Source organism: Desmodus rotundus, chromosome 12, assembly GCF_022682495.2.
Source record: "Desmodus rotundus isolate HL8 chromosome 12, HLdesRot8A.1, whole genome shotgun sequence".
NCBI lineage: Eukaryota > Metazoa > Chordata > Mammalia > Chiroptera > Phyllostomidae > Desmodus > Desmodus rotundus.
The window spans coordinates 66,634,874-66,659,666 of NC_071398.1; the positions used below are offsets into that span (position 1 = coordinate 66,634,874).

Sequence of the window (24,793 nt, forward strand, 5' to 3'; positions counted from 1 at the left end):
CATGGTAGGAACTCAGCAAATATATATATAATTGAATTGAATCTATGTCATATAGTGAAACTGGCAATGTATGTACAGCGAACAGAAATGTGGAAGAAACCCTACAACAAAAGCTTAGTCTGGGGTAAGCATACGATCTGTGGCAAAGAGAACCGTATCTGGGCTTCCGGAGGGAGTCGATATGTCTAACAAGGAGGCGACGATGTTCTTCCTTCTGCTAGGAGCATAGCTACTCACATTGTCCCTACTAGCTCCATTTTGCCCTGGGCCGCTGGCGGTGCCAGAACGAATGTTCCATTCGGGTGTAGAGTACAACTATAAAGTCAGTTCAGTTCAGTATTCATTTAAATACATCCACTCAAGAGAAAACTCAGGCCAACTCTAACTCGGACTAGACCATGATGTCCCATGTGTCCTTGAAGCAATTGATATGAAATCTGTGGAATAAAAATTACTCTCTTCTGCGGTCTGCCAGATTTCCGGGAGATTTGATATTCCCTTCTGTGATTAAGGATCCAGCAGAGAAAGTCTTGCGTTTAGAAAACATGTTCTTAGAAAAACTGTGCATCAGTTATTTGGTCAAATGAAAGGACGTTCTCAAACTAATCTGAACTCTTTATTTCATAATAGAGCAAAAATCATTTCTTCTTTCTTTTTGATTTCTGCCTTCAACTGCATAACCCTTTGACAGTGTGATTCAGTAGTTTTTGACACATCTGGAAATGGATGCGTTCCCATCCCTTTGAAAAACAGCTTTCCTAATCTGTTTTACTTTAGAGATAACAAGATCCCTCTGCAAAGCAGTTACTTTATTAAAAAAACACCCAACAAGCACAAAGGGCACATCTAAACCTATAGCCTCACGGTTATCAACTCTCAGGTTTTTCATAAATATCCAATAGGCCCTGTCAAGTTCAAAACCAGTCTCAGATGGAAACCCAGTGTTTGGTTAAGAAAAGCACAAATATTCAGCCCTTCATGTCCAGGAACAGGTTTTTATATGTATTTGGTGCTAAGATAGTTGTGCAGGAAATACATGAACAATTTCTGCTGTGTTTAAAAAGATTTAAAGTGGCTGCTTTGGGAGTGTGATTCATAGTTGAGGGAAAAATGCAAGATCATAACAACAAAAAGTTCTCTCATACACAACAGCCACAGAAAGGCACTAAGCTTCCATTGCCCTCCCCCATTCAAATGGAACAGTTCCTTGAGGTGGGCCAACACATACCATGTAGAGTCCCTTACAAGTCATGGGTTCAGCTCTCAGGATCGCTCAGCCTCGAGATACACTGATAATTTTCAGCCCCAATACTTTAGGAAGTTGCCGTAACTGTCTACTTTCCACCAGGATCCAGAATGCCAATTTACATGGTTTGACCACCAGGTGGCAAAAGTTGCCTGAGGAAAATTATATACCAGTTGCTCCAAAGAGGCGGGGTGGGGAAGCAAAACAAAACAAACAAAACAAAGAAAAAAACCCTGAGGTCTTATATCTCTCTTGGCTTATTCTGGCTCATACTAATTCAAAGTGACTTATCTGCCACATGCTTATATTCCCCTAGGATGAACTAATGCCATAACATCCCTGATTAACTTATTTGGCTTAATTTTTTTGTGAGCTGGGCTAACAGATAAGCATAGTTAGAAAGGAGAAATAGGGAATCGACCCTGATGGGAAGAAAGGAAGGAAGACCCCAAGGTAACAAGATCAGGACAAGCATCAGCACGAAGAAGAGACTATGGACATGGCAAACCATCAGGTGCATCACAAGGAATTTCCAGAACCGAGAAAGCCGTAAGTCACTGCGAGGAAAGCTTTGGTTTGGAATCAGCCCTCTGTTGCACAAGTTACTTAACCCCTCTGTGGCTTCATTTCCTTGTCTCTAGAACTGGGATAATAGTATCTTTTCTCATAGGCTTGATGTTTGTATAGAGTATTAGTTAACAGATGTAAAACACCTTAGCATAGTGCTCAGAATATAGCAGAGCCGTACTCAAGTAATTTCCCCCAATTTTACTCCATTGATGACTTCCTCTTCTGCCCTCGTCTAGGTGAATGAACATGTGCAGTTGACCATTCAGTCAACACTGACCTATAACACCTGTTCTCTTGTGGCAGTGGCCACTTACTTTCCTAATGCTAAAAAGTTTACGAAACATAACACACACAGAAGCGTGTACAGAACATAAACACTCAGGAGAATGAATAACCATACAGAACAGCCCCAGCACAGCAGATGTCTTCTGCGTGCCCTTCCACAACCACGCCGTCCTTAGTAAGTTTCCATACGAATCCTGGTTTTTGTGTGGGGGTTACTTTGGGTTTCTACAAACACAGTATTTATACTTTTACCTCTTTTTCTTGCGTTACTGAGTTAGCTAGCATCTCCAATGTGATATTAAATACATGTGTTTATTGTGGATAGCCCCTGATCTCAAGAAAAATCTTTCAACCTTTCATCTTGATATATAATGTTTGTTGTAATTTAAAAAATCTTTAAAGTGTAGAGTAATTTTCCTCCTATTGCTAGTTTGCTAAAAAGGTTTTCATAAATTGCTACAGAATTTTAAGTGCTTTTCCTGCGTTTATTGAGATGATTGTTATTTTTCTCATTAATGTGCTAATTAGTAAGTTATACTGACAAATTATGTATTTTTACAATGTATGTTTTTGCTTCTACTCCTGTTATAAAAACACAAATTGTTTGTGATGTGGCACTACCCTTTTGCCAGATCAGTTTACCTACACTTTATTCAGGATTTTTGCATTTATGTTCATGAGTAAGTTTGATTTTTTTATTGTTGTTGTACCATCTTAATGATTGTATTATAAGGTTGATGCTAGCTTCATAAAAAAAAAAGTAGGGGAGAATGCCTCTTTTTATTTCCTGGAATTATTTTCATTAAGATTAAAATTATTTTTTTAAGTTTTATTACTAGTAAAGGAGCTCATTTGGGTTTGGCATGTCCTATTTGAGAACATTTTTAATTATTGATTTAACTTATTTAAATGATGACAAGACTATTCACGTTTCCTATTTCTTTTTGAGTCATTCTTGGTAAGATACACTTTTCTCATAACATTCTCATTTCACTTTTAGATTTAGTGGAGTTGGGCTGTTCATATCCTCTTACTCTTTTATAAATTTCTGTAGAATTAAAGGGATGTCAGTTTCTTTATTTCTGTTATAGTTTTATTCCTAGTATGGTTATACATGCTTTTCTTTTTTGTGATCAGCCTTTTATAAAATATCAATTTTAAGTCTTTTCAAAGAACCAAACTTTTGTGTTTTTTGTTCTTCCTTATTGCATCTATATTTTCTATGTCATGGATTTATTTTCTTCCTTCTACTTTATTTGAATTTATTTTAATTGTTAACTATTTGAGGTTGATGTTTAATGTTTAGCTAATTAACTTTTAGCTATCTTTTAAAAATGTATTTATTTAAATATATCATTAAAATATATTTATTTAAATCTCTGAGTATAACTGCATTATACAAATTTTGATATTCAGTATTTTAATTATCATTCAGTTCAAAATATTTCCTAATTTCTATTGTGGCTTTTTCTTTAATGTAGATGTTATATAGAAGTACATGTCATAATTTAAAAATTTGGGGATTTTCTCTTTTTTTTCTAATTTTCTAATTCCATAATTTTACTGAGGTCTCAGCATATATTCTGCAGTTGTGATACTGTGGAAATGTGTTGAGACTTTGTTTATGTTCTAGTATATGGTTAATCTTCTTTTATCCCAGAGAGAAAGGGAGGGGGAGGGGAGGGAGAGAGAGAGAGAAATAGATATTGGTTGCATCCTGCACTTTTCCCGACCAGGGACTGAACCCACAACCCAGGCACATGCCCTGAAAAGGAAATGAACTTGCGACTCCTGGTCTACTGGATGACGCTCCAACCAACTGAGCCACACTGGCCAGGGCTGGTTAATGTTTTTAAGATAAACTTACTTATGACCTTTAAGAAGCGATAGTGTTACAGAGGCTTGGACGCAGGCACATGAACAACTGTAACAAACGGTAGGAAGTGACAGCTGATGCCATAGAGGAGCTGCAGACTAATCGTGACCACGGAAATGCTAAGGAGGCATTTCCAGGTGGACACATCCAACAAAGCTTCAGGGAGGTGCTGTTGAAACCTGAACGTAATCAAAAGAGAACTCTAGGTGGAGGATTTTGTGGGGGAAAGGCCCCCAAATTGAAAAAATCAGGCTGTGTAGAGAAAATAGGGCCTCAATTCTGTTTGAGTAGAGCATGGGATGAGTGAGCAAAAGGGAAAAGTGGGAAGGGTTTCGGAGGAGTAATTTGGTACCACGGGAGAAGTGTATAAAGCAGCCCAAGGAGCCGGGTTCAATTCTGCGGGGCGTAGGGAGCCGCCGCGTGGTATGAACAGGGAAATAATAGAGCTGTATTTGAAGTAATTAATCTGGCAGCTATTTGTACAATAGCCGAAAAAAAACTTAGCCTAATATTTTTCTGTACTTTCCTACCTCCGAATATGACAACGTTCATGATGTTATATTCTAGAAGGAGGGTAATCACCCGAGCCCTAAGGAGGAGAGGGACGAATCAGCGTTCATGGAGCGGTGACTCTGAATAAAGGGCTGGGCAGTTCATCATGTTCTTGCAAGTCGCTCTGAAACAAATTTTCCCCATAATCACGATAACCCTGAGAAATGCTAATGGTAAAAATTTGGATTATGTTTAATTAAGTTGTAATTATGTAATTCATAATTATATGTTTAAGTATTTAAAAATGCACTACATTTACTAAGGTAAGAGTGGACTAAGAGGCTTTAGGATATTTTGAAAAACAAGGGTTGAAATAAAGAGGATTTACTGAAGAGCAGCAGTCAGCAACAAAGTTTAACTACCCAAGTAACTTCCACATTAAACGATTTTTCAATAGAAAGAGAGAGGAATTTAAATAATGCATCATGAACCACTTTTTTGGCTTCTCATACATACTTCACAGCATCTGCGCACGCTCGCGCACGCTTGCTTACCCGGAGACTCCGTAGGCAGCTGCGTCTCCAAGCTGGCCCCCTGCTGCTCTGACAGCTCTCTGTCCTCAGGGTCTAACGGTTTCTCGTTATCTGGGTCAGAATTCTTCGTATTGTCAGCATCAGGCTGACCGGGATCTGAAGGGTCTTTATTTGGCTCATTATCTTGCACAGATGTTGACAAACTCTGATCCATAAATAAAATTCTGTCTTTGGCTTCAGTAGTATCTAATCAGTGTAAAGAGGATTCATGAGCTACAATACTAGAAATATCGACAAGCACAAAGTACAAGAATGTCTTCTGCTCCCTCCAGGCAGTGTACCTGTTTGGTGTCTGGCCTCTCGGCTGCTCAGTTTGGTCATGCGCTGTTGCCTTATTTGCTTAGCAAACCTGGCAGGGTTGTCCCACGGTATGTTGATCGTCTCGGACTCGGTCCCACACATTTTCTTAGAAGGCTTTAGTTTCCCTTCTTCATCGACCTCAGAGAGTTTCAGGCTCTCAAAAGTAAACACTTTGAAGGCTCTTTCTACTTCGTTCCAGCTCAGGGGCTCTGTAAGAAAGCAGGACCTGCGCTACAAGGTGCTCGTCTTACCGCTGGGGACAGGCTGACAGGGGCAGCCGGGGGTGTGCCCACCAGAAGGACGAGGGAGGCGCACACCAGGACGAGCATTGCCCTGACCAACATGGGCTCCACGATCTACCACCAAGGTACCAAATAATAAGAAAGCTACACAATCGAGATGTAATTTGTCAAGATAATGCTCCCGAACTACTTCATAGCTTAATAAATATTATGTGTCCAGAGGAATTCACGTGGACTTTCCAGGGTACCCTATTGGTTGAACATGGTTAAAGCTTAGCCTTTTTGAACAAAAGCACCCTTGCTGCTATTGCAATTTAAAACCGAAAAATCACTCACTCGTGTCTAACATATGCTGTTGTGTTCAATGGCTTTCCTCTTCGTAAACACTCAGGAAAGGCCTCTTTCCACCTACTTGGCTGGTGCTGTACTTTCCATAATTGCACTTCAAAGGTTACCAGCTTTCCGAGAGCTCTATTCATTTGCATATTTATTCCTTTACCCATAAGTGTAACTATCTGTCCACTCACTCCCTCACTTGCTCTTCATTTTTGTTTTCTATGTATTAGGCTTTCTCATAGGTGCCTGAGCCTCAAAGAAAAGATTTAGTTCTTGAACTTCTGAAGTCTAAGGTATAGGGGTAGGAGGTAGGTATTAACAACTAATTATGTAAGTCCATATAAAGTATTTTGTAATTTGCTTAGAGTTGGAAAAGAAAGAGAAGGAAGAATCTGTACATGCTGTTTTCTTTTCTAGGCCAAATACTTTCCTGTCAAATAAAGACGTCTGTGTAATTTCTTATTCCTTCCTACAAGTAAGAATGCATCTGCCCACTGCCTCAAAGTGCGAATAGAATTGGTTCTAGGGAATGACTGTCTGGCACATAAAATTCCAGTGAATTCTGCAATGAGAAGCTGATTTTAATATTCTTAATGGCACTTCTTTGCACCGTCCTCTAAGAGCTTAAAATGGCCCTTCTTGTCGGGAGAAGAGCTTACCTGGAATCAACATGCTCTCAGCAGCACTGGCAGGGGCTCTCTCACTCACCTACCCCCCTAACTAGGGGAGGGTTACCACCCCATCACCAGTGACGTCAGTGAGGGGGTATGGCATCGGGGGACGGGGAGCAGGAAGCACAGTGGAGAGAACAGCCAGTACAGCAAGGTGAAGGTGAAGCATTGCAGCTATCATCGTATGGCTAATAGCATGAGTCAAGATAAGAACATTTTAGTCAACCAAAATACCCACCACCCTCAGCCTCCGAAAGGTCTTTCAACCATCAAAATTCTTTTGGGTGTAATCTTAAGGGGCACACACGACCATAGATGAATGAATGGAAGCTAAGACAAGGCAACGCACTCACCATTTGTACAAAAGTGCATGAGCTCATGAATTGCAGCCAGACGTTTAGTGCTGTTCCAAGGTGGGGGCAGAGGGAACTCAAGGAATTCCCACAGTGGCAGCTTGGCCTGCATCTCCTGCTCAATTTGAACTGGGTCAAAATCCTTTTGGTCCTGATGAAAAAGAGCAGCATGACGGAAGACATTCGAGTCAGCTGTCAAGCGCCTCATGCATATGGAGAAGGCAAAACATAATACCTGCCCTCTCATTATTTGGGAACAGGGGAAATCACTGGTAATTGGGGAAGACAAACTATTGGTATTTTGCTGAGGGTCAAAAAAGCTAGTTCTCACTTTGCCAGAGGTTCCTGGTGCATAGAAATGACAGATTCTTCATTCGCGGTGACAAACAGCCAAAGTCTCATATATATTCATCTCTCCCTCCTGAGAGTCTTTTGTGGCCTCCACTAGTTTTTTCATATTAGCAGATATTTAAGGCAAATCACTATAAAGTTTTAATGAAAATGTGGTGTAGTCACAATCAATTTAATGGTTTATTGGACCACTATAATTAGGAAAGTTTTCTTTGCTGATATACTTTCTCCCTTATCCATTTCCACTTTCTGAGATCTCACTCTGCAAATAGGTATTCATTTTGTACATTACCGTCAGCAATGGTAAAGCTATCAAATTAAGATTTCTTTAAGTGAACAATTGCAAACGGGCTTTCTTGTGTCAGCCATCCTCAAGGTAACGGGTTATTATTACCTTCAGTGCGTACTTCTTATGGGCAAGCGCGTCATGGTAGTTCAGCAGCAGCGGGCCTTTGGGAGCTGCTTTGCTTTTGCTTTCTTCTTCACATAAAAATATTTTATGGAGATTCTATTCAAATTGAGATAGTATCGATTTAAAGAGAGAACCCACACTTTCTCGCAACACGCGAGCACTCTGGCCACCTCCCACCATCTGACCTTTTTCTCCCCCTCGGTGAGACAGAGCGAGGGCAGGAGGGACACAATGTGCGCTGCGATTCTGTGGTCCAGCCCGTCTGCTCTGGGGGGTGGCTCCACCAGACTGGGTGGCACAAGGTCTTTTTCCGTTGCCACAACCTGTTGAGGTAAAGCGTTGGGAGGAAGTGGTTTAATGGTCAGCTCTGTATTGATATTCATGCATCTCCACTGTTCTTAGTAAAAACACGGCAGTTTCCACCAATGAAATGCAGTGTTCCTATGAAGTGGCAGTGTCATGACCAGTGACCACCAAAAAAAGGGAAAAGTGTTTGCAATCCATGCATTAGAGTAGGTATAACTTTAATACACGTATTAGGACAACAAAATACAAATGGTAAAGAAGAAAATTTACTATGATAGAAATCAAAATAACAATATAGTTTTTCTTAATGACTTACTCTTTTGCTTAAAAAAAAAGAATGCTTGCACACCCTCAGGTTCAATAAGTACTTACTGCATGCCAACCACATGCCCGGCACCATTTGCTACATCCTCACATACACTGTCTCATTTAAGCCCCACAGCAATGCTGTGGGTGGAGTAGGTATTGGTTTCCATCTTACAGAGAGAGAAACCAGCAGGAGTGAAGTTAGGTGACTGGCTCAGGCCCCAGGCTACTGAGTGGGAGGAACTGGGGTTAGGTCACGTCCTCAATCTTCCTTTAAGATAGAAAAGGTGAAGTCGGTAAAGGGTAATAGTCCGCTGCACATGGAGAGTGAGGGTCAGAAAGATTACATGCCTCGTTCAACGTACTTGGTAAACAAAAGAAGTTGAAATATAATCAAGATAAGCACCTCACATACAGCCTTTCTCTTCCCCTCAGACCCCACGGTCATCCTCTGTGACTGCACACCCCTCTGCAGGGCTCCCCAGCCTTCAAACTGAAGACACCGTGAACTACACCAGTGGTCGTGGGGCTATTTCGTGCACTACAGGAAGTGTAGCACCACCCCTGGCCTCTGCTTACTTGATGCCAGGAGAACCCCTCAAGCTGTGATAACCAAAATATCTCCAGACGTTGCCAAATGTCTTTGTGAGACAAATCACCCTCTGTTGAGAACTACTGCTGTAGACTGACAACAAAATAGTCTCATCCTCCACCTTCTGCCAACTCCTTATTTTCAGAAAAGTAACTCACGCCTCTACTTTCTACTTTTCATCCAGCTCTTGGACCCACTCCAATCACAAAAGACCATTCAAAACTGTTCCATCTTTTCTAGCCAAGATGGAGGTATAGGTAGATACACTGTGCCTCCTCACACAACCAAAAGAAGGACAACAAATTTAAAAACAAAAAAAACCCAGAAGTACCAGAAAATTCAACTGTATATAAGTCTGACAACCAAGGAGTTAAAGAAGAAACATTCATCCAGACCAGTGGGAGGGGCGGAGATGGGCAGCTGGGCGGAGAGCACTGGAGGCAAGGCGGTGGCTGGCAGAGGGGACAGTCCCACATTCACGTGCAAATAAACCGGGAGGAACAACTGGGGAGTGACACAGACTACACAACCCAGGGCTCCAGTGTGGGGAAATAAAGCCTCAAACCTCTGACTGAAAACACCTATGGGGGTTGTGGTGGTGGAAGAAACTCCCAGCCTCAGAGGAGAGTTCTTTGGAGAGAACTACAGGGTCCTAGAATGTACACAAACCCACCCACCTGGGAATCAGCATCAGAAAGGCCCAATTTGCTTGTGGGTAGTTGGGGAAGTGACTGAAAACCAGCAGAGGGTGGAGCAAGTGTCATTGTTCCCTCTCTGACTCCTTCCCCACAGACAGCATCACAACACAGCCAAGTGGGTTACCCTGCCCTGGTGAACACCTAAGGGTCTGCCCCTTACAACGTAACAGGTACGACAAGACAAAAAATATATGGCCCAAATGAAAGAACAGATCAAAGCTCCAGAAAAAATACAACTAAGCAATGCAGCGAAAGCCAACCTATCAGATGCAGAGTTCAAAACACTGGTAATCAGGATGCTCACAGAATTGGTTGCGTATGATCGCAAAATAGAGGAAAAAGTGAAAGCTATGAAGTGAAATAAAGGAAAATGTACAGAAAGCCAAGAGTGACAGGAAGGAAACTGGGACTCAAATCAATGGTTTGGACCAGAAGGAAGAAATAAACATTCAATCAGAACAGAATGAAGAAACAAGAATTCAAAAACACAAGGAGAGGCTTAGGAACCTCTGGGAGAATTTTAAACATTCCAACATCTGAATCATAGGGGTGCCAGAAAGAGAGGAGGAAGAACAAAAAATTGAAAACATAATAAAGGAGAACTTCCTCAATCTGGCAAAGGAAATAGACTCCTAGGAAGCCCAGGAAGCTCAGAGAGTCCCAAAGAAGTTGGACCCAAGGAGGACACACCAAGGCACATCATAATTACATTAGCCAAGATGAAAGATAAGGAGAGAATCTTGAAAGCAGCAAGAGAAAAGGAGACAGTTACCTACAAAGAAGTGACCATAAGATTGTCAGCTGATTTCTCAAAAGAAACCTTGCAGGCAAGAAGGGGCTGGAAAGAAGTATTTGAAATCATGAAAGGCAAGGACCTACATCCAAGATTACTCTATCCAGCAAAGCTTTCATTTAGAATGGAAGGGCAGATAAAGTGCTTCTCAGATAAGGTCAAGTTAAAGGAGTTCATTATCACCAAGCCCTTATTACATGAAATGTTAAAGGGACTTATCTAAGAAAAAGAAGATAAAAGATACAAACAGTAAAATGACAACAAACCCACAACTGAATCTAAAAAAACAAAACCAAAACCAAAAATGAACTAAACAAACAATTAGAACAGGAATAGAATCACAGAAATGGAGATCACGTGGAGGGTTATCAGCAGGGAGGGGGAGGGGGGAAAGGTACAGGGACTAAGAAGCATCAATGGTAGGTACAAAATAGACAGGGGGAGGTTAAGAATAGTATGGAAAGACAGCTTCATGCAAAAAAATGAAACTTGATCACCAACTTACGCCATGCACGAAAATAAACTCAAGATGGATAAAAGACTTAAATATAAGTTGTAACACCATAAAAGTCCTTGAGGAAAACATTGGCAGGAAAATCTCAGACATTCCATGCAGCAACATCCTCACAGACACATCCCTTAAAGCAAGGGACATAAAGGAAAGAATAAACAAATGGGACCTCATCAAAATAAAAAGCTTCTGCATGGCTAAAGAAAACAGCACCAAATTACAAAGAGAACCAACAGTATGGGAAAACATATTTGCTAATGATACCTCAGACAAGGGCCTGATCTCCAAAATATATAAAGAACTCCCACGACTCCACTCCAGGAAGACAAACAACCCAATTAAAAAATGGGCAAAGGACTTGAACAGACACTTCTCCAAGGAAGACATACAGAGGGCCCAGAGACATATGAAAAGATGCTCAGCATCACTAGCCATCAGAGAGATGCAAATTAAAACCACAATGAGGTACCATCTCACACTAGTTATTAGAGTGGTCAACATAAACAAATCCACAAACAAATGTTGGAGAGGATGCGGAGAAAAGGGAACCCTAGTGCACTGTTGGTGGGAATGCAGACTGGTGAGGCCACTGTGGAAAACAGTATGGAATTTCCTCAGAAAACTAAAAATGGAACTGCCCTTTGACCCAGCAATTCCGCTGCTAGAATTATACCCTAAGAAACCTGAAACACCCATCCAAAAGAACCTGTGCACCCCAATGTTCATAGCAGCACAATTTACAATAGCCAAGTACTGGAAGCAACCTAAGTGCCCATCAGCAAACGAGTGGATCCAAAAACTATGGTATATTTACACAATGGAATTCTACGCAGCAGAGAGAAAGAAGGACCTTATACCCTTTGTGACAGCATGGATGGAACTGGAGAGCATTATGCTAAGTGAAATAAGCCAGGCGGTGAGGGACAAATACCATATGATCTCACCTTTAACTGGAACATAATCAATAGAAGAAAAAAGCAAATAAAATATAACCAGAGACATTGAAGTTAAGAACAATCTAACAATAGCCGGGGGGGGGGACAGTGGGAAGAGGGGAGTACAGGAACTACTATAAAGGACACATGGACAAAAGCAAGGGGGAGGGTGAAGGTGGGGGAGGGAGGTGGGTTCAGCTGGGGTGGGGTGGAGGGATGGGGAGAGAAGGCATACAACTGTAATTGAATAACAATAAAAATTAAAAAAAAAAAAGAGAGAGAGACCTGAGAAGAGATGAGTGGGAAAAAAACTAAAAAAAAAAAAAAAAAGAATAGTATGGAAAATAAAGAAGCCAAAGAACTTACATGTATGACCCATGGACATGAACAAGATGCAGGAATGTTGGTGGAAAGGGGGCACGGGGTAGAGGGGAACAAAGGGGAGAAAAAATGGGACAACTGTAATAGAATAATCAATAAAATATATATTTTAAAAGACTGTTCCATGTCTGACATGTGAAACTCTAATACCCTGTCCTGTAAAATCCCATCGCATTCCTCTTACACTTCCATTTTCCCACCCTATCATCACTGAGCATTTATTCAGCCAGCGTGTAACTACTATTGGGGGCCTTCTATGTGTCTGGCACTGAGCTCCCTTGGTGCTGGAATATAGGAGATGGCTAATAAATGTTTGTTGCTTTGAGTTTAGTTGAATAATATAAGGAAAACGAAGATAAATAAAATGATGATGCTGCAAGCTGTATCGGGTGTTTAAGCCTTTATAACTTTATTGATACATAAAATTATTGGTCTCCCAAAAACCTTATGGGGCAATTAAAGGCAAACACGAGTGTGCTTATTACCTAATTGGGTAGAAAATTAAAGCAGTCAACAGACATACAAATGTGTACTGGGGGTACCAGAGGTGATATATCTGAAAAGAACTTTAAATATTTTAATACTCAGAGAGATAAAGGAATGTGTTATGTGCATGATGTAAGAACAACAACAGGTAGTTAAAAAAAGAAATTAGAGAATTTGTAAATTAAAAACATTACTTTTGAAACAAAACCTCAATAGCAGACTGGACTCCACTGAAGAATGAATTAGTTGGAAGTTAAGCTGGAATTCCCCAAATGATAAAATTGAAAGAAAAATCAAAAGACAAGAAGGAAAAACCAGAAATTCTAACATCCATCTAATGACAATAAGGATAAACCAGTAGGAGAAATAATATTTTAAAATACAATTTATTTCAGCAAATAAATATTCCGTGTCTACTGTGGTTTGGGTGTTGGCAGTGCGTGCTGAGCACACAACAATACGCAGGACTAGTTAAGTCCCTGCGTGCATGGAACGTACATTCCCAGTCATAGGACAAAGGTGAGACACAAAGCAAGTAGGTGTTTCTTTAAAAGAGTGGTTGTTGACCAGAAAACAGCACGAGGTGATGCCGTAGAGAACGCCTTCCTTAGACCAAGCCATCAGAGGAAGCCCAGTTAAGGGCTGCCACTTCCACTGGGCACAGAGCGACAAGGAAAATCCACCAGGCAGGCAGGCGGGAGCCAGACTGGCCAAGAGGAGAAGGAGGAGTGAAGAACTGGGTGGAGTTAGGTAGTGTGGATGAGGAAAACCCAGAAGGCTTCTGTGCATAGGGGGCAGCGAGCGTGTGTTGGGGGAGGGGCTGGGTGGGAACAAGAAATGCGATGACACGCGGGGCCCACAACCACAGCTGCAGTGTCTTCATGGACCAGTGTCAGGACTTTTGATTTCACTCGGAATGTGATCAGAAACCAGGTTATGATTTTTTATATCTTGAAGACAATGATAAATCAAACAAAGCCATAGCTAGACATAGCCTTGTGTTACCAATTACAAAGAGAAAATTCTAAGAGCTGCCAGGAAGAAAACCTGACCATCTACAAAGGAGACAGTATGGAACTGACATCAGACTGCTTATCAGGAACCGCGGGAGGAAGGCGGCAAAGCAAGGCTCTCGAAACACCTTTCCACTCATGCCGACTAGTTTCAAAAGCGGCTTCTACCACTTACTACCTGGACAAGTTACTTAACCTTTTGATGCCTCAGTTTCCTTATCCGTAAAGTTAAGGAGTAAAACTAGTTCCTGTTTCATAGGGTTGTTCGAAGGATTAAAGGAGTTGACTAATAAGAAATTGTTAAATAGTACATACAGAACATTGACAAGAAGTGAGTGTGTATACCAGGCCCCTCCGTAAGCCAGGAAATTAAAAAAGCACTTGTTGTGACATGCATACCCGGCTTACTAACCTTAACGCAGTAAACTTAGCTGTAAAAATGGCAATAAAAATAGAAGATTTAGAATGGAATATACTGAAAGTGTCAGGATGTAGCCAAAGAAATAGATGGCAACGTGCACCCTTATGGGAAGCAAAACAGACTAAAAGTAAATAAGGTTTCAGTCAAAATGAAATACAAACTAAGCCCAAAGAAAGCAGAAGGAAATTATACAGATACATGAAAAAGGTAGTAAAATAAAAAGTAAAAAGGAGTTGATCGATGAAGCTAATGCTGGTTCTCTGAAAAGGCCAATACAATAGATACGCCGGCCACTGTGGTACCGAAAAGAGAGGGCGTGACATCCGTCATTGAAAAGGGACACGAACGGGCAGGAAGGAGACTTAGAAATGCATAGAAGCGAATACAGAACTTTGCATGATATTCAAAGCACAAATAAAATGGACATATTTCTAAAAAAAATTACTAATGACTACAGCTGGCCTCAGGAATAGAAAACTCTTAAGTCTCTATAGGAATAAAAGAAATTTTAAAGGATCGTTAAAGACCATTAACTAAGCCTCCCGCCTGTCCCACTCCTCTTTCTCTTCATTAAAATACAGAAGGCGGTTTTAAGGACTTGTTTGCTAAAACTTCAGGGAACGTTACAGAAGCTATTCCAGAGCGCAGCAAAAGGCAGGGCACTGCAGGTGACGATCAAAGAAAACTTAAGTTTTCTCTAAAATGGTCTGATCTTTGTACAGGAGAATGCATTCCGGTGTTATGTATGTAATTTTAAATAGTTTTTAAGACCACGGACGCAGAGAGAGACGAAGTGACTAGCGCGAGGGTACCCCCCTACCTGCTCCAGCATGCAGTGCAGAATCAGGGGCACAGAGACGAATTCTTCTGGAATCGGACTCAGCAAGTCATTGTAATAGCGCATGTCGGCCTCAGTGGCGGTGACGGAGGCCACTGCAGAGGAGACAAAACCTCGGGGCTCAGTCAGGATGCAGTCCCCATCCTTTCCCTAACGCTCACCCTCCAGTCCACACTGCGACCCCGCAGCGGTGACTGCAGGCCCCGAGGCGGGGTGCGGAAGGCCCCCCGAGGGCAGCCACTCTTCCCGGAGCCCAGCCCGGCCCGGCGGGTGTCACACGTGCCTGAGGGCGGCGCCTGCGGGTCCCCGTTTGGTGCTTTCTTCTTCGCTGCGCCGAGAGCCGCCGACTGTGGCGTCTGAAAGAAGAGGAATTACACACACACCTGAGAGGGCCGGCCCGGAGCCGCCTTCCTCATGTGCTGGTCCAATGGGCTCAGGCAGGCCTCGGGGACTGCGATGGGGCGGGGGCGCCCCGAGTCCAGAGGGTCCCCCGCCCCCCGCCCGGTGACCCGGAATCACGCCCTTCTCCCTCGTGGAACCTCAGTGGTTCCTGCCACCTTCGCGGGAAGCTGACTCCGCAGGAGGTCAGGGCCTAAGGTTGCTCCGCGCGGTGCCCACGTGGCACGGGAGCACGGACCACGTGCATCCTGGCGTGGCCCCAGCACCCTTTCTTTGCCCTCCGTGTCTTCGCACACCTTCGCCCCCTTCCTGGGAATACCCATTGGCTCCTTGGCCCCAGCAGGCTTTCCCCTTGGCCGTTCCTCCTCGGCCTTCGCCACACCGCTTTCCACGCCTGGCAAGGGTGCCCTGACCCCCTGCGCCCCGCCTGCTCCTCCCGGACCCGCACAGGGGCCAGGTCCTGTTGCTCCCGCCTCCGAGCTGACTGACTGTTCTCCCAGCGCTCATCCGCTCATCCTGCGGTGTGGAAACTGCTCTCGACCTGAACTTGACCCGTTGTCCCCTTTGAAAGTTAGCCTCAGGGAGGAGGGCGGGGATGAGTCTTGCTCGTCACCTCCAGGACCCTGCACAGGGCGAGCCCGTGGTAGGAGCTGACAGACTCTCGGGGAACTTCCCGAGGGCCCTCCCTGTCCCAGACATCACTTCTCGCACAGTGGGCTGGAACCGTGGCACCCCCTCGCGTGGCAGGAAATTGGGAGCTTTGTAAAGCCCCCACCACATCGGTGCCCTTCCCCACTGTCCCTGGGGGCCTTTCCTCGTTCCCATCCTCACTTACTAAATCCCAGCAGGCAGAATAATGACCTTGCTACAAACTACTTATATGAGGCTTTTCTTCATATGTTTCATAAATGTGAAAATTAAGTTGTTTGGTTAATCATTCAGTCCACGAAAGACATTCGAGCACATGCCTACCTCAGAAGTCACCAGGGCTTCTAAGGTAGGCTTCTCACTAACCATTTGTGGGACGTTAATGAGCTGCATGCTTTCCAAATAGTGCTCGTGCTGCCTCTTCCAATCCAGGCTGTCGTACATCAGACAGGCAATATTTTCAAAAATGCCGGTGCCCAATTCCAGCTACAGGTGACAGAATTAATGAAAATTAATTAGTTTCATATTGGTGGAATCAGATATATGGTGTGTATTTACCTTAACAGCTAAACCTATGACTTTAAAATATTTTCTTTTTCAATTACATTTACATTCATTATTATTTTGTATTAGTTTCAGGTGTACAGCATAGTGGTTAGACAATCAAATACTTTACAAAGTGTTCAGCCAGATATTTCCAGTGCCCACCTGGCACCCTACATAGTTATTCCAATATTATTGACTATATTCCAGAAGCTGTACTTTACATCCCCATGACTATTTTGTGAATACCAATTTGTACTTTTTAAAAATTGATTTGAGAGAAAGAGAGAGAGAGAGGGAAACATCGATTTGTTGTTCCACTTACTCACGCACTCACTGGTTGCTTCATGTGTGTGCCCTGACTGGGGATGGAACCTGCAACCTTGGCGTATGGGGGCGATGCTCAAACCGACTGAGTAACCCAGACAGGGCTAATGCAAACTTCTTAACCCCTTCACCTTTTCCACCCGGACCCCCATCCCCCACCCCTCTGGCAACCATCAGTGTGTTCTCTGTGTCTATGAGTCTATTTCTATTTTGTTTGTTTTGTTCTGTAGTTTCCACACATAAGTGAAATCATATGGTATTTGCGTTTGACTGACCGACCTATTTCACTGAGCAGAATACCCTTAGGTCCGTCCATGCTGTCACAAATGGCTAAGATATCATTCTTTTTTTTTAGCATTTTGGGTTTCTTTAGATATATACCCAGAAGTCCAATTGCTGGTCATAAGGCAGTTCCATTTTTAATTTTTTGAGGAAGCTCCATATTGGTTTCTACAGTGGCCGCACAAGTCTGCACTCCTACCAGCAGTGCGCGAGGGCTCCCTTTTCTCCACATCCTCGCCAGCACTGGATGTTTGTTGGTTCATTGATGATAGCCATTCTGACAGGTGAGAGGGGACATCTCACTGTTAAGCCTATCACTTCTTACAGGGAAGCACTTCTGTAACCACGGAATCCCTGCTGTGGTGACCGAGTCTTTGTTTGTTGAACCCTTCTTGCTCTTCTTGTTCACCAGCCTTTGGAGGGCCTTAGGCCTACCTAATAATGTAAGAGCCTAACGAACGCTTCAACTACGTGAAAAGCGCCCCATTCCTTAGTTTCAGCAGTGTGGCTTGTTTTCTAGGTATCTCAATTCCTACAACAACACATTAGAGAGGTAATTTCGATTTCTCGGCCCAAGACCAGCTACAGATGATTTCTTGGTTGGCTGTGCAAGAAGCACAATAGGAAGCACCCGCTCAGCTTTAATACCATTCACGCAAGTACGCTGCAGTATACAGGCAGTCAGTATTCCCTCCTTTCCTCCCTGCTGCTCCTTCTTTCTTCCACCTGAGCTAACTTAAGGGGAAAAAACCCTAAGAAATCTCAAAAGACTACTGCTCCTATAATACCCACAAGTTTTATGATCTGGCAAGTAAGCTATAAATCAGATTCTTCTGTTACCTGGGCTTTCATTTCTAGCAGTAGAGAGGCACTGTTATTGCCAGGCCTGTCGGCTTAAAAGCAAAGGAGGATTACATAGGCTCATCCTCTATGTGAGTTGAGGAGGTGAGGCAGTGTGAGATGGCTTCTGAGGGGCCAGTGAGTCTCCTTCCACCCAGAGTCCAGGGAAGGGCCTCACTCTGTCCATCTTCATAGCTGGCGGGCTGGCCTCCATGTGCCTACTCCGACACTGAGCTTTCTGTGGGTAAGCTTCCACCTGGTGTTCTTTGCCCAATGTCTGGCATTGAAACATGTTTTTGTTTGTTTGTAGTTTAAGAAATATAGTAAAACTTCTGCCCAATGATCCCTTAGCTTAACTAGTTAACTTATTTTTAAATCAAACAGCAAATCATATGCTAAAAGCCAGCAAATTATTTCAGCAACCAAGGTCTTAACTTGAGATGTTGCAGATGTCTAACACGAGCAGTTAGCACTTCGTGATGGGCATGTATTTGATGTAAAGCTTTCGTTACCTTGGTTCAGCAGAAATACAGCCTGCCTGTTTGCAGCCAAAGGTACTAATGCTTTCCTTCTTCCAGAGAGGAAGAAGACTCCTTGGCTGGCTCCTGCCTCGGAAACAAGGCCATTATCAACTTACAGACATAGCTGAGAGTGCGACACCCCGTATCTAGTCTACTACTGGAAGTAGATTTATTACTTTGCTGTTTCGTAAGCGATCCTAGTTTCAAATGAACTTTGGTCTTCCATATTAAATCCAATGGCCTTTTCTTGTGGAGCCCAACTCAACTACTGACCTGCTTTTCCAGGCTTTCCTCCCTCACTCGCCCTGTAGAGGCATGCCGGGGCTCTAAAAGACTAGAGACCACAGCCCTGGCAATAAGAAGATGCTGAATAGATACTTGAAAATTGGCTGATGGAAGATTAGTGTGTCCAGTTGGGCACCATGGCCGCAAGCGGCCCCTCGGACAGGTGTCTGTTTTCATTCCTGACAGTTACATGCATGTTCCCACTACACAGCCTAGATGTTAATCCTTTAGTTCCAAAGTCAGGACTGTTCCACCAGAACCAGTATTTCAACTAAGCTGATCATATCTTTTCAACATTAAATAAACTTTCTGATAGTTGTCATTGAAACTGTTCTTTGCATTTTTAAAAGGAAAATATAGGCATACCCACTTTAAAAATGGAGTGATTGAAATCTTTTGATGAACTGAAAACTGTGAACAAGGGCGCAGCAAGGAGAATGCTGGGAATGGTGCGGGGTCTTAGGAAGGTGCGATTGTACACCCTGCTGTTCACATTCACGTGCTGATGATGCAGTGAGACGTACCATACCTTGCGAGCAATACATTTCAACTCTCCCCAGCCTATGCCTGGGGATCAGACAGGACACACAGAAGAGAGCCCTAGCTAGAGCAGCAGCAAAATGTACTTGGGTTGAGGCTGCCTTCGAGACCCTTTTTGTTGCCTCCTCTGAATTATGGTTTAGGAGTTACATGGCTGCATTTCCTATGCCCCGCCGAACCAAAAATGTACACAAGTTCCTGACGGGGTATGCAGCCGGCCCTTGGCCCAGAGGAGAGGAGAATCATTTCCCTAAAACATAGATTTGTGGATGTGGGTTCCTGTTAGGCATAGATTTTACATACTTAGGAGAAGAGCCGGTCTATTGGAGAGGCAGAAAGGTGGCTTTGAGGTAGGATTTCAGGATCCTAGGGAGACGGCCCCTTGCTCAGACACAGCTCACACTTGCCGTGTGTAATCTGGAATTCCAACACCATAGGACGGGATAGTCGTTGTGCTCCTTTACTTGGAATGCCAGTGTCTTTGGGATAGGGAACCATTTTGACCCAATTTTACATGAAGCTTTAAAGGACGGATGGCAGTGGATTCCTTTCTGAGAATTCAGGTTTCGAAGGCAGAAGAGTAAAGACAACACCGGAGAGATAAAGACATCCAGAGGAAGGGGTGGAAAGAAGCTGAGTCGAAGGAGTCTGGAGGGACCAGTTCTGCCTAGAACAAATTCTGCCCTCGGCGACAGCTTTTCTATGGTCAGCTCCATTTTTCAAGCGTAGGACAAATCTCATATATATTCTTACCGTTGGCAAGGTATCAGACTTAAGGGTTCTGTTTCTACATGGTGGTAGCTCATGCCTTTTGTTGGCAGTCTTTCTAACTCAAACCGATCTGTGCATCGCTGCTCACCCAAGTCCTGCCCATCTTCGGAGGTTCCAATCTGGGCCTCCCTCCTCCGTGTTTGTCACTTACTTTACCAGGCGCACATCTATCTAAGGTGAGAGAGTCAGGGACTCTTACAATGAAAAAATGTCATGCTCCAACCCACGGCCATGGGCAGCATATCCTCTGGCTCACTGCCCTCAGTGTTTTTTTCTTTTTCTAGGCAGCTGTCCACAGCCACTGTCCACAGACACTCATGCACCTCCTCTGCCCTGACTGCCCAGCTCCCTTCAGAGCACTCACTTGATGGGGTCCCTCCCAGGACCGGGCTTTCAGTTGAGTTCCCCTGATGCTGAAGTGCATCGCCCTGCAGGGGATCCAACACTCCTGCGGCCTCTGTTTGTGGGGGAAGGTGGTAAACCAGAAAGAGACCTGAGAGGTTGCTTTGTAACAGGGATGCTTGGGTATCTTCCCAGTACTCGGGATAAGTAGTTTTTAAGAACACCCTCATGTAGCTAGCTAGCATCTGCTACTTTTCAAAGCATCCCACGTCTACTTTTTTCTGAATTGATAGGCAACTTAGGGTGTGTTTCCCCTAACAGAGCACCTACGAGTGGGGTGCCTTGAGCGCTGCCCCTCTGTTCCATGCTTGGTCTTGCCTCTGCAAGCACCTCAGTAGCCGGGGCCAATGAGTGCGCTTAGAAAATGCCCGCTGATTGCTGGGCTGGGGTCAAGTCATCCTATTGGGACAGCCCTGTTGGCCAAATATATTAAAAATACAGTTTTGGCAATAAAAGCAAGGTCCTAGAAAAAATGTTTTGAACTAACATATAAAAAAGAAAGAATGTAATTTGACAAACTGTAAAATTTACTATTTTCCCAATTAATATAAAGACTTTACTGCCTAGAACATTAAGGTAGAAAGAAAGCCGCACGTCACCAAATAAAAGAATTATCATCCTTTATCTTCATATACAGCTTATTCTCTGTCAGGAACTCAAGTACTAAGAGCTATAGAATCAGGCTATAACCGTTACTGGGCATTCAATGTGATCGTCTTGAGGAGAAGGGAGCCTGGCAGAAACCCTGATCTCCAGTCAGTGGTCAATGAATATCTGTGGAAGGAATGAATGGGGAAGACGACAGAACCCCAGTGTCCCACACGCACGCCCCCAGCTGCAGTTACTGCGGGCACTGACCAGCATCTTGCCGTCCGACCAGTTGGAAGGAAAGGCGGCTGCCTTCACCACGTGTTCCAGCCGAGCAACATCAAAGAGATTTGTTTCAGGTTTCTCATTATTCAGGATTGGTTCCAAGTACTTCCAGAAAATGGCAAGTTCTTTCATGGCATTCTCTTTCTTCAATTTCTCAGCTTCTATATCTAATAATAGCAACAGGTTTATACTACAAAATGAGAGCGTGCTGTATTTCTTCCCACTCTAAGCGGACATGGTGAGTCATATGCATTACAAGATGTCTAACACGGTACCAGGAAATGCAAATTAAAGTATGTAGTTTTGAGAAAACTTGGGACCCGGACTATATGATTATGAAATCAGAAGATTTTATGCCTGAAATTGGTATTAAACATGAGCTGGTCCCAACCCCTTCACTTCACAGTCAAGGCCCAGAAAGATTATGATAAGGTTACATATTTTGGGAGCTAATATATTCAGTGTGTCATCACTCTTACGTTGCACCTGTATAGGAACAGGTTTGCTGCCAAATCACTTTTGGACCAGCTTGGTGTCTATTTGCTGCATAACTGGTTAGCAAGCCAGTTGATTGAGTTCTCCTTTCCCACATGACTCAGAGGAAACTGGGTCACTGATTTATGCTTCTGTTAACCTCAGTCACATTCAAATAGCTACTGGCTGCTCTGGACATTTGTGCTCTGACTGTAAAACAATGACAGTTTCCCATAAAGTTACACTTGACACTTTGAAATATGTATGTTTATCACATCAATAGTTAAGTAGGTTCTACTACCCAGATCTCACTAGTCTACTGTAAAGACTATTTTCCTATTATTTATTTTAATATATTAAATAATTTTTATAGAGAGACCATGAAGTTTATGCAGCATTTTCCCACTGGCTTCAATGATAAGCTACTAAACGTTACAACTATCGTTGAGGTAGAAGTACATGGGTTTGAATCTCTACTCTTACTTAATAGCTGCGTCTGGGCTGAGAGTCTTCTTTGGTAACATGGAAATTAAATGCATTGCTGAGGGTGGCTGTGAAAACGCGCATGCACCATTACAGTAAAGCCCTTAGTACTGAGCCTGGTGTCGAGGCACGTGCCCAATAAATGATGGCTATTACTATTAATGCTGGTAGCAGTTTCTTACTTGGGACAGGAACTTTAAGAATGAAGTGTTATAGGAATCGGGATGTGGCTGCATGAGTTACAAAACACTGTGCAAATGATATTATTAATAAATAACAATAAAAGTAACAGCGGATGGCAGAGAGAGCTTGAACTTGTAGGTCACACAGGCTTGCACACCAAACCGCAGTCCTATCACCTGAAGCACGAGGCAGCACTGTGTTCCCTCCGCCGAGCTGGTCCAGCCCGGCGCCCGTGGACAAAGACCTCCAGTCTCCAGCGGCTGGATGGTGGTGTGGTGGGGACTTCATCCCGCAGCCTGCTGCCTTCGGGCCCAGAAGATAAGGCGCCCTTTCTGACCAGTCATGATAAACCAGGAGCAAAGCAGAGTGAGCGTCCAAGGCTATGCTCCCCCTTGGGCCACTCGGTTACTGTGGTTTCTGAAAAAATGGATTATCTCCATAGTTGATCTACCCACCCCACGCTTTAGGGAAAAGCCACAGGTCGAATGTTCATGAGAAATGTAGGTGGACGACAGGGTCTTCTGACCTGCAGTCTACGTTCTGTGTTCTACACAGGGACAGACACACAGAATGTGATTTTAATTTGCGAAATTTACAACACCTGGCTAGGGCAAGCGGAATGAAAAGCGAATCAAAGTCTCGAAAGGATTTAATAACGTACGTATTGTATGACTACGTTTTGGACAGAAAACTGTATTTGTACTTTAAGGACCGTGGGTAATACTGAAGGACTCAGTAAGTTGTGTAGCAGACTGCATACCTTCTGGCTGAAGAAAAACTTCCTGCTGCTGGCTAACGGCTGCCAGGTGTGTCTGCAGAGGTTCGTAATTCTCGGAAGATATTTTAATCACGCTGCTTATGGGGATGCCAAGCTCAGTCATAATCGCTAATAGCTGAGGACTGTTGAAGCCCACGACTATAATGTAATGTTGGGCACCATCATCTGGCTCATCGTCTGTGCAAAATACCATAAAGAAGAGGGGTCGTCACTTTAAAAGAGAACAGGTTGCACTCAGCCAGTTCAATGGCTGTATACATTATGCATGCGTTTATAATCCGTCTGGCTTGCCAAAAGCAGTCCAGTTGACTGGAATGCAGCCGTGTTGACTGGTTTTCATTACTGCCCTTCCAGTAAGAAGGCTGTGGCCATTTTACAAAATATTAAATCACTTTCGCAAATGAGACGGGCGTAATAGGAGGACAAACATACACGGGGCCTGTGGTCATGGAAAATGTGTGCTTGGGTTTTCATATAAGAAAAAAAAATGTTTAGGCTGTAATTTTTTTTTTCTTTTTGCTTCTAATCTCTTTTGAGCAACATCTGGATTTACTCCTGAATTACGAGTAGCCGCAGCTTTGCAGAATTTTATAAGTCGAGGTGTTTACAGGAGAGGGAAATATTGAATATGGGCATGCTCCCTACCAAAGTATCCTGTGTGTTTATGCCACTAAGGTGCGAATGCTCAGGAGGGGTCATGCGGCGATTATGAAGAGTAGCTGGCACCTGAACCCCTTAAATCCCACAGTGGCCTGCTAAGATCAGTTGTCAAAGAGGGCGGCAGATGCGCACCCTTTTAATTCTCAAGTAATGGTTGTTACTCTATCACTAAACACATCAGCGTTGACATCGCGTGTGGCATCCATGACGTACTTGCCCCCGAGTCTAGCGCATCCAGGGCACTTCGCGCCCAGAAGGGGAGTGCCTGGTAGAGCCTCGGACGGCCTGTCATTTCATTTCGACGCGACGCAGCCAGTAACGGGGAGCCCCGCTTGCGTTCGTGGGAAGCGGCAATGAATTACGCATAGCTGCCTCATATAAGTCATTTTTACATCAACAATCTCAAAGGAAAGAAGAGCCTGGCAGCTCTGAGACAAACTGGTAGTGGGAGAAACTGGGGTCAGGAAGCTGCGTAGTCTGCACGAGTCCCACGTCAACTGGTCTCCTTTTATTGCTACTGAATTTCACTCATGACAATAATCACCTTTTTACATTGCCTTATAATTACGTGCAACTTTTAAAAATGTTCCCAAGAAGAGAGGAAGCTCCCTGGTGCCACAGCCAGCTCATTGCTTCACCGTTTTTGTGTACTGTGTCAGCGCGCCCATAACGAGACAGGTGCTAAATGAATATGCGCTGAAAACATCAGTGAACTGCAAAAATAGAAATATTTTTCTACTAGGGGGTCGTGGGTAGCATGTGATCGGTGGTTTTATA

The 24,793-nt window shown here is 43.6% G+C and overlaps 1 protein-coding gene and 1 long non-coding RNA gene across 3 annotated transcripts in view; one reads left to right on the top strand and one right to left on the bottom strand.

Annotated features, from left to right (window-relative positions):
* Positions 1-24,793, bottom strand: part of SPAG17 (sperm associated antigen 17) — a 183,151-nt gene that overhangs the window by 94,415 nt on the left and 63,943 nt on the right. The window contains exons 6-15 of one of the 2 annotated variants that reach the window (XM_045203731.3): positions 23,339-23,533; positions 21,424-21,605; positions 16,421-16,540; positions 15,291-15,363; positions 14,990-15,102; positions 7,913-8,050; positions 7,710-7,823; positions 6,965-7,115; positions 5,344-5,571; positions 5,024-5,248 (exon numbers count right to left, since the gene is read on the bottom strand). In XM_045203731.3, the coding sequence (XP_045059666.2) occupies positions 5,024-5,248; positions 5,344-5,571; positions 6,965-7,115; positions 7,710-7,823; positions 7,913-8,050; positions 14,990-15,102; positions 15,291-15,363; positions 16,421-16,540; positions 21,424-21,605; positions 23,339-23,533 (1,539 nt within the window). Of the gene's footprint in view, positions 1-5,023; positions 5,249-5,343; positions 5,572-6,964; positions 7,116-7,709; positions 7,824-7,912; positions 8,051-14,989; positions 15,103-15,290; positions 15,364-16,378; positions 16,541-21,423; positions 21,606-23,338; positions 23,534-24,793 lie in introns of both variants that reach the window. The other variant, XM_024570600.4, reaches the window with a different exon arrangement.
* On the top strand, positions 1,544-9,097 carry LOC123480754 (uncharacterized). Its single transcript, XR_006656860.2, has 4 exons — positions 1,544-1,795; positions 2,053-2,276; positions 5,562-5,729; positions 8,775-9,097. It is a non-coding gene; the product is annotated as an uncharacterized lncRNA (long non-coding RNA).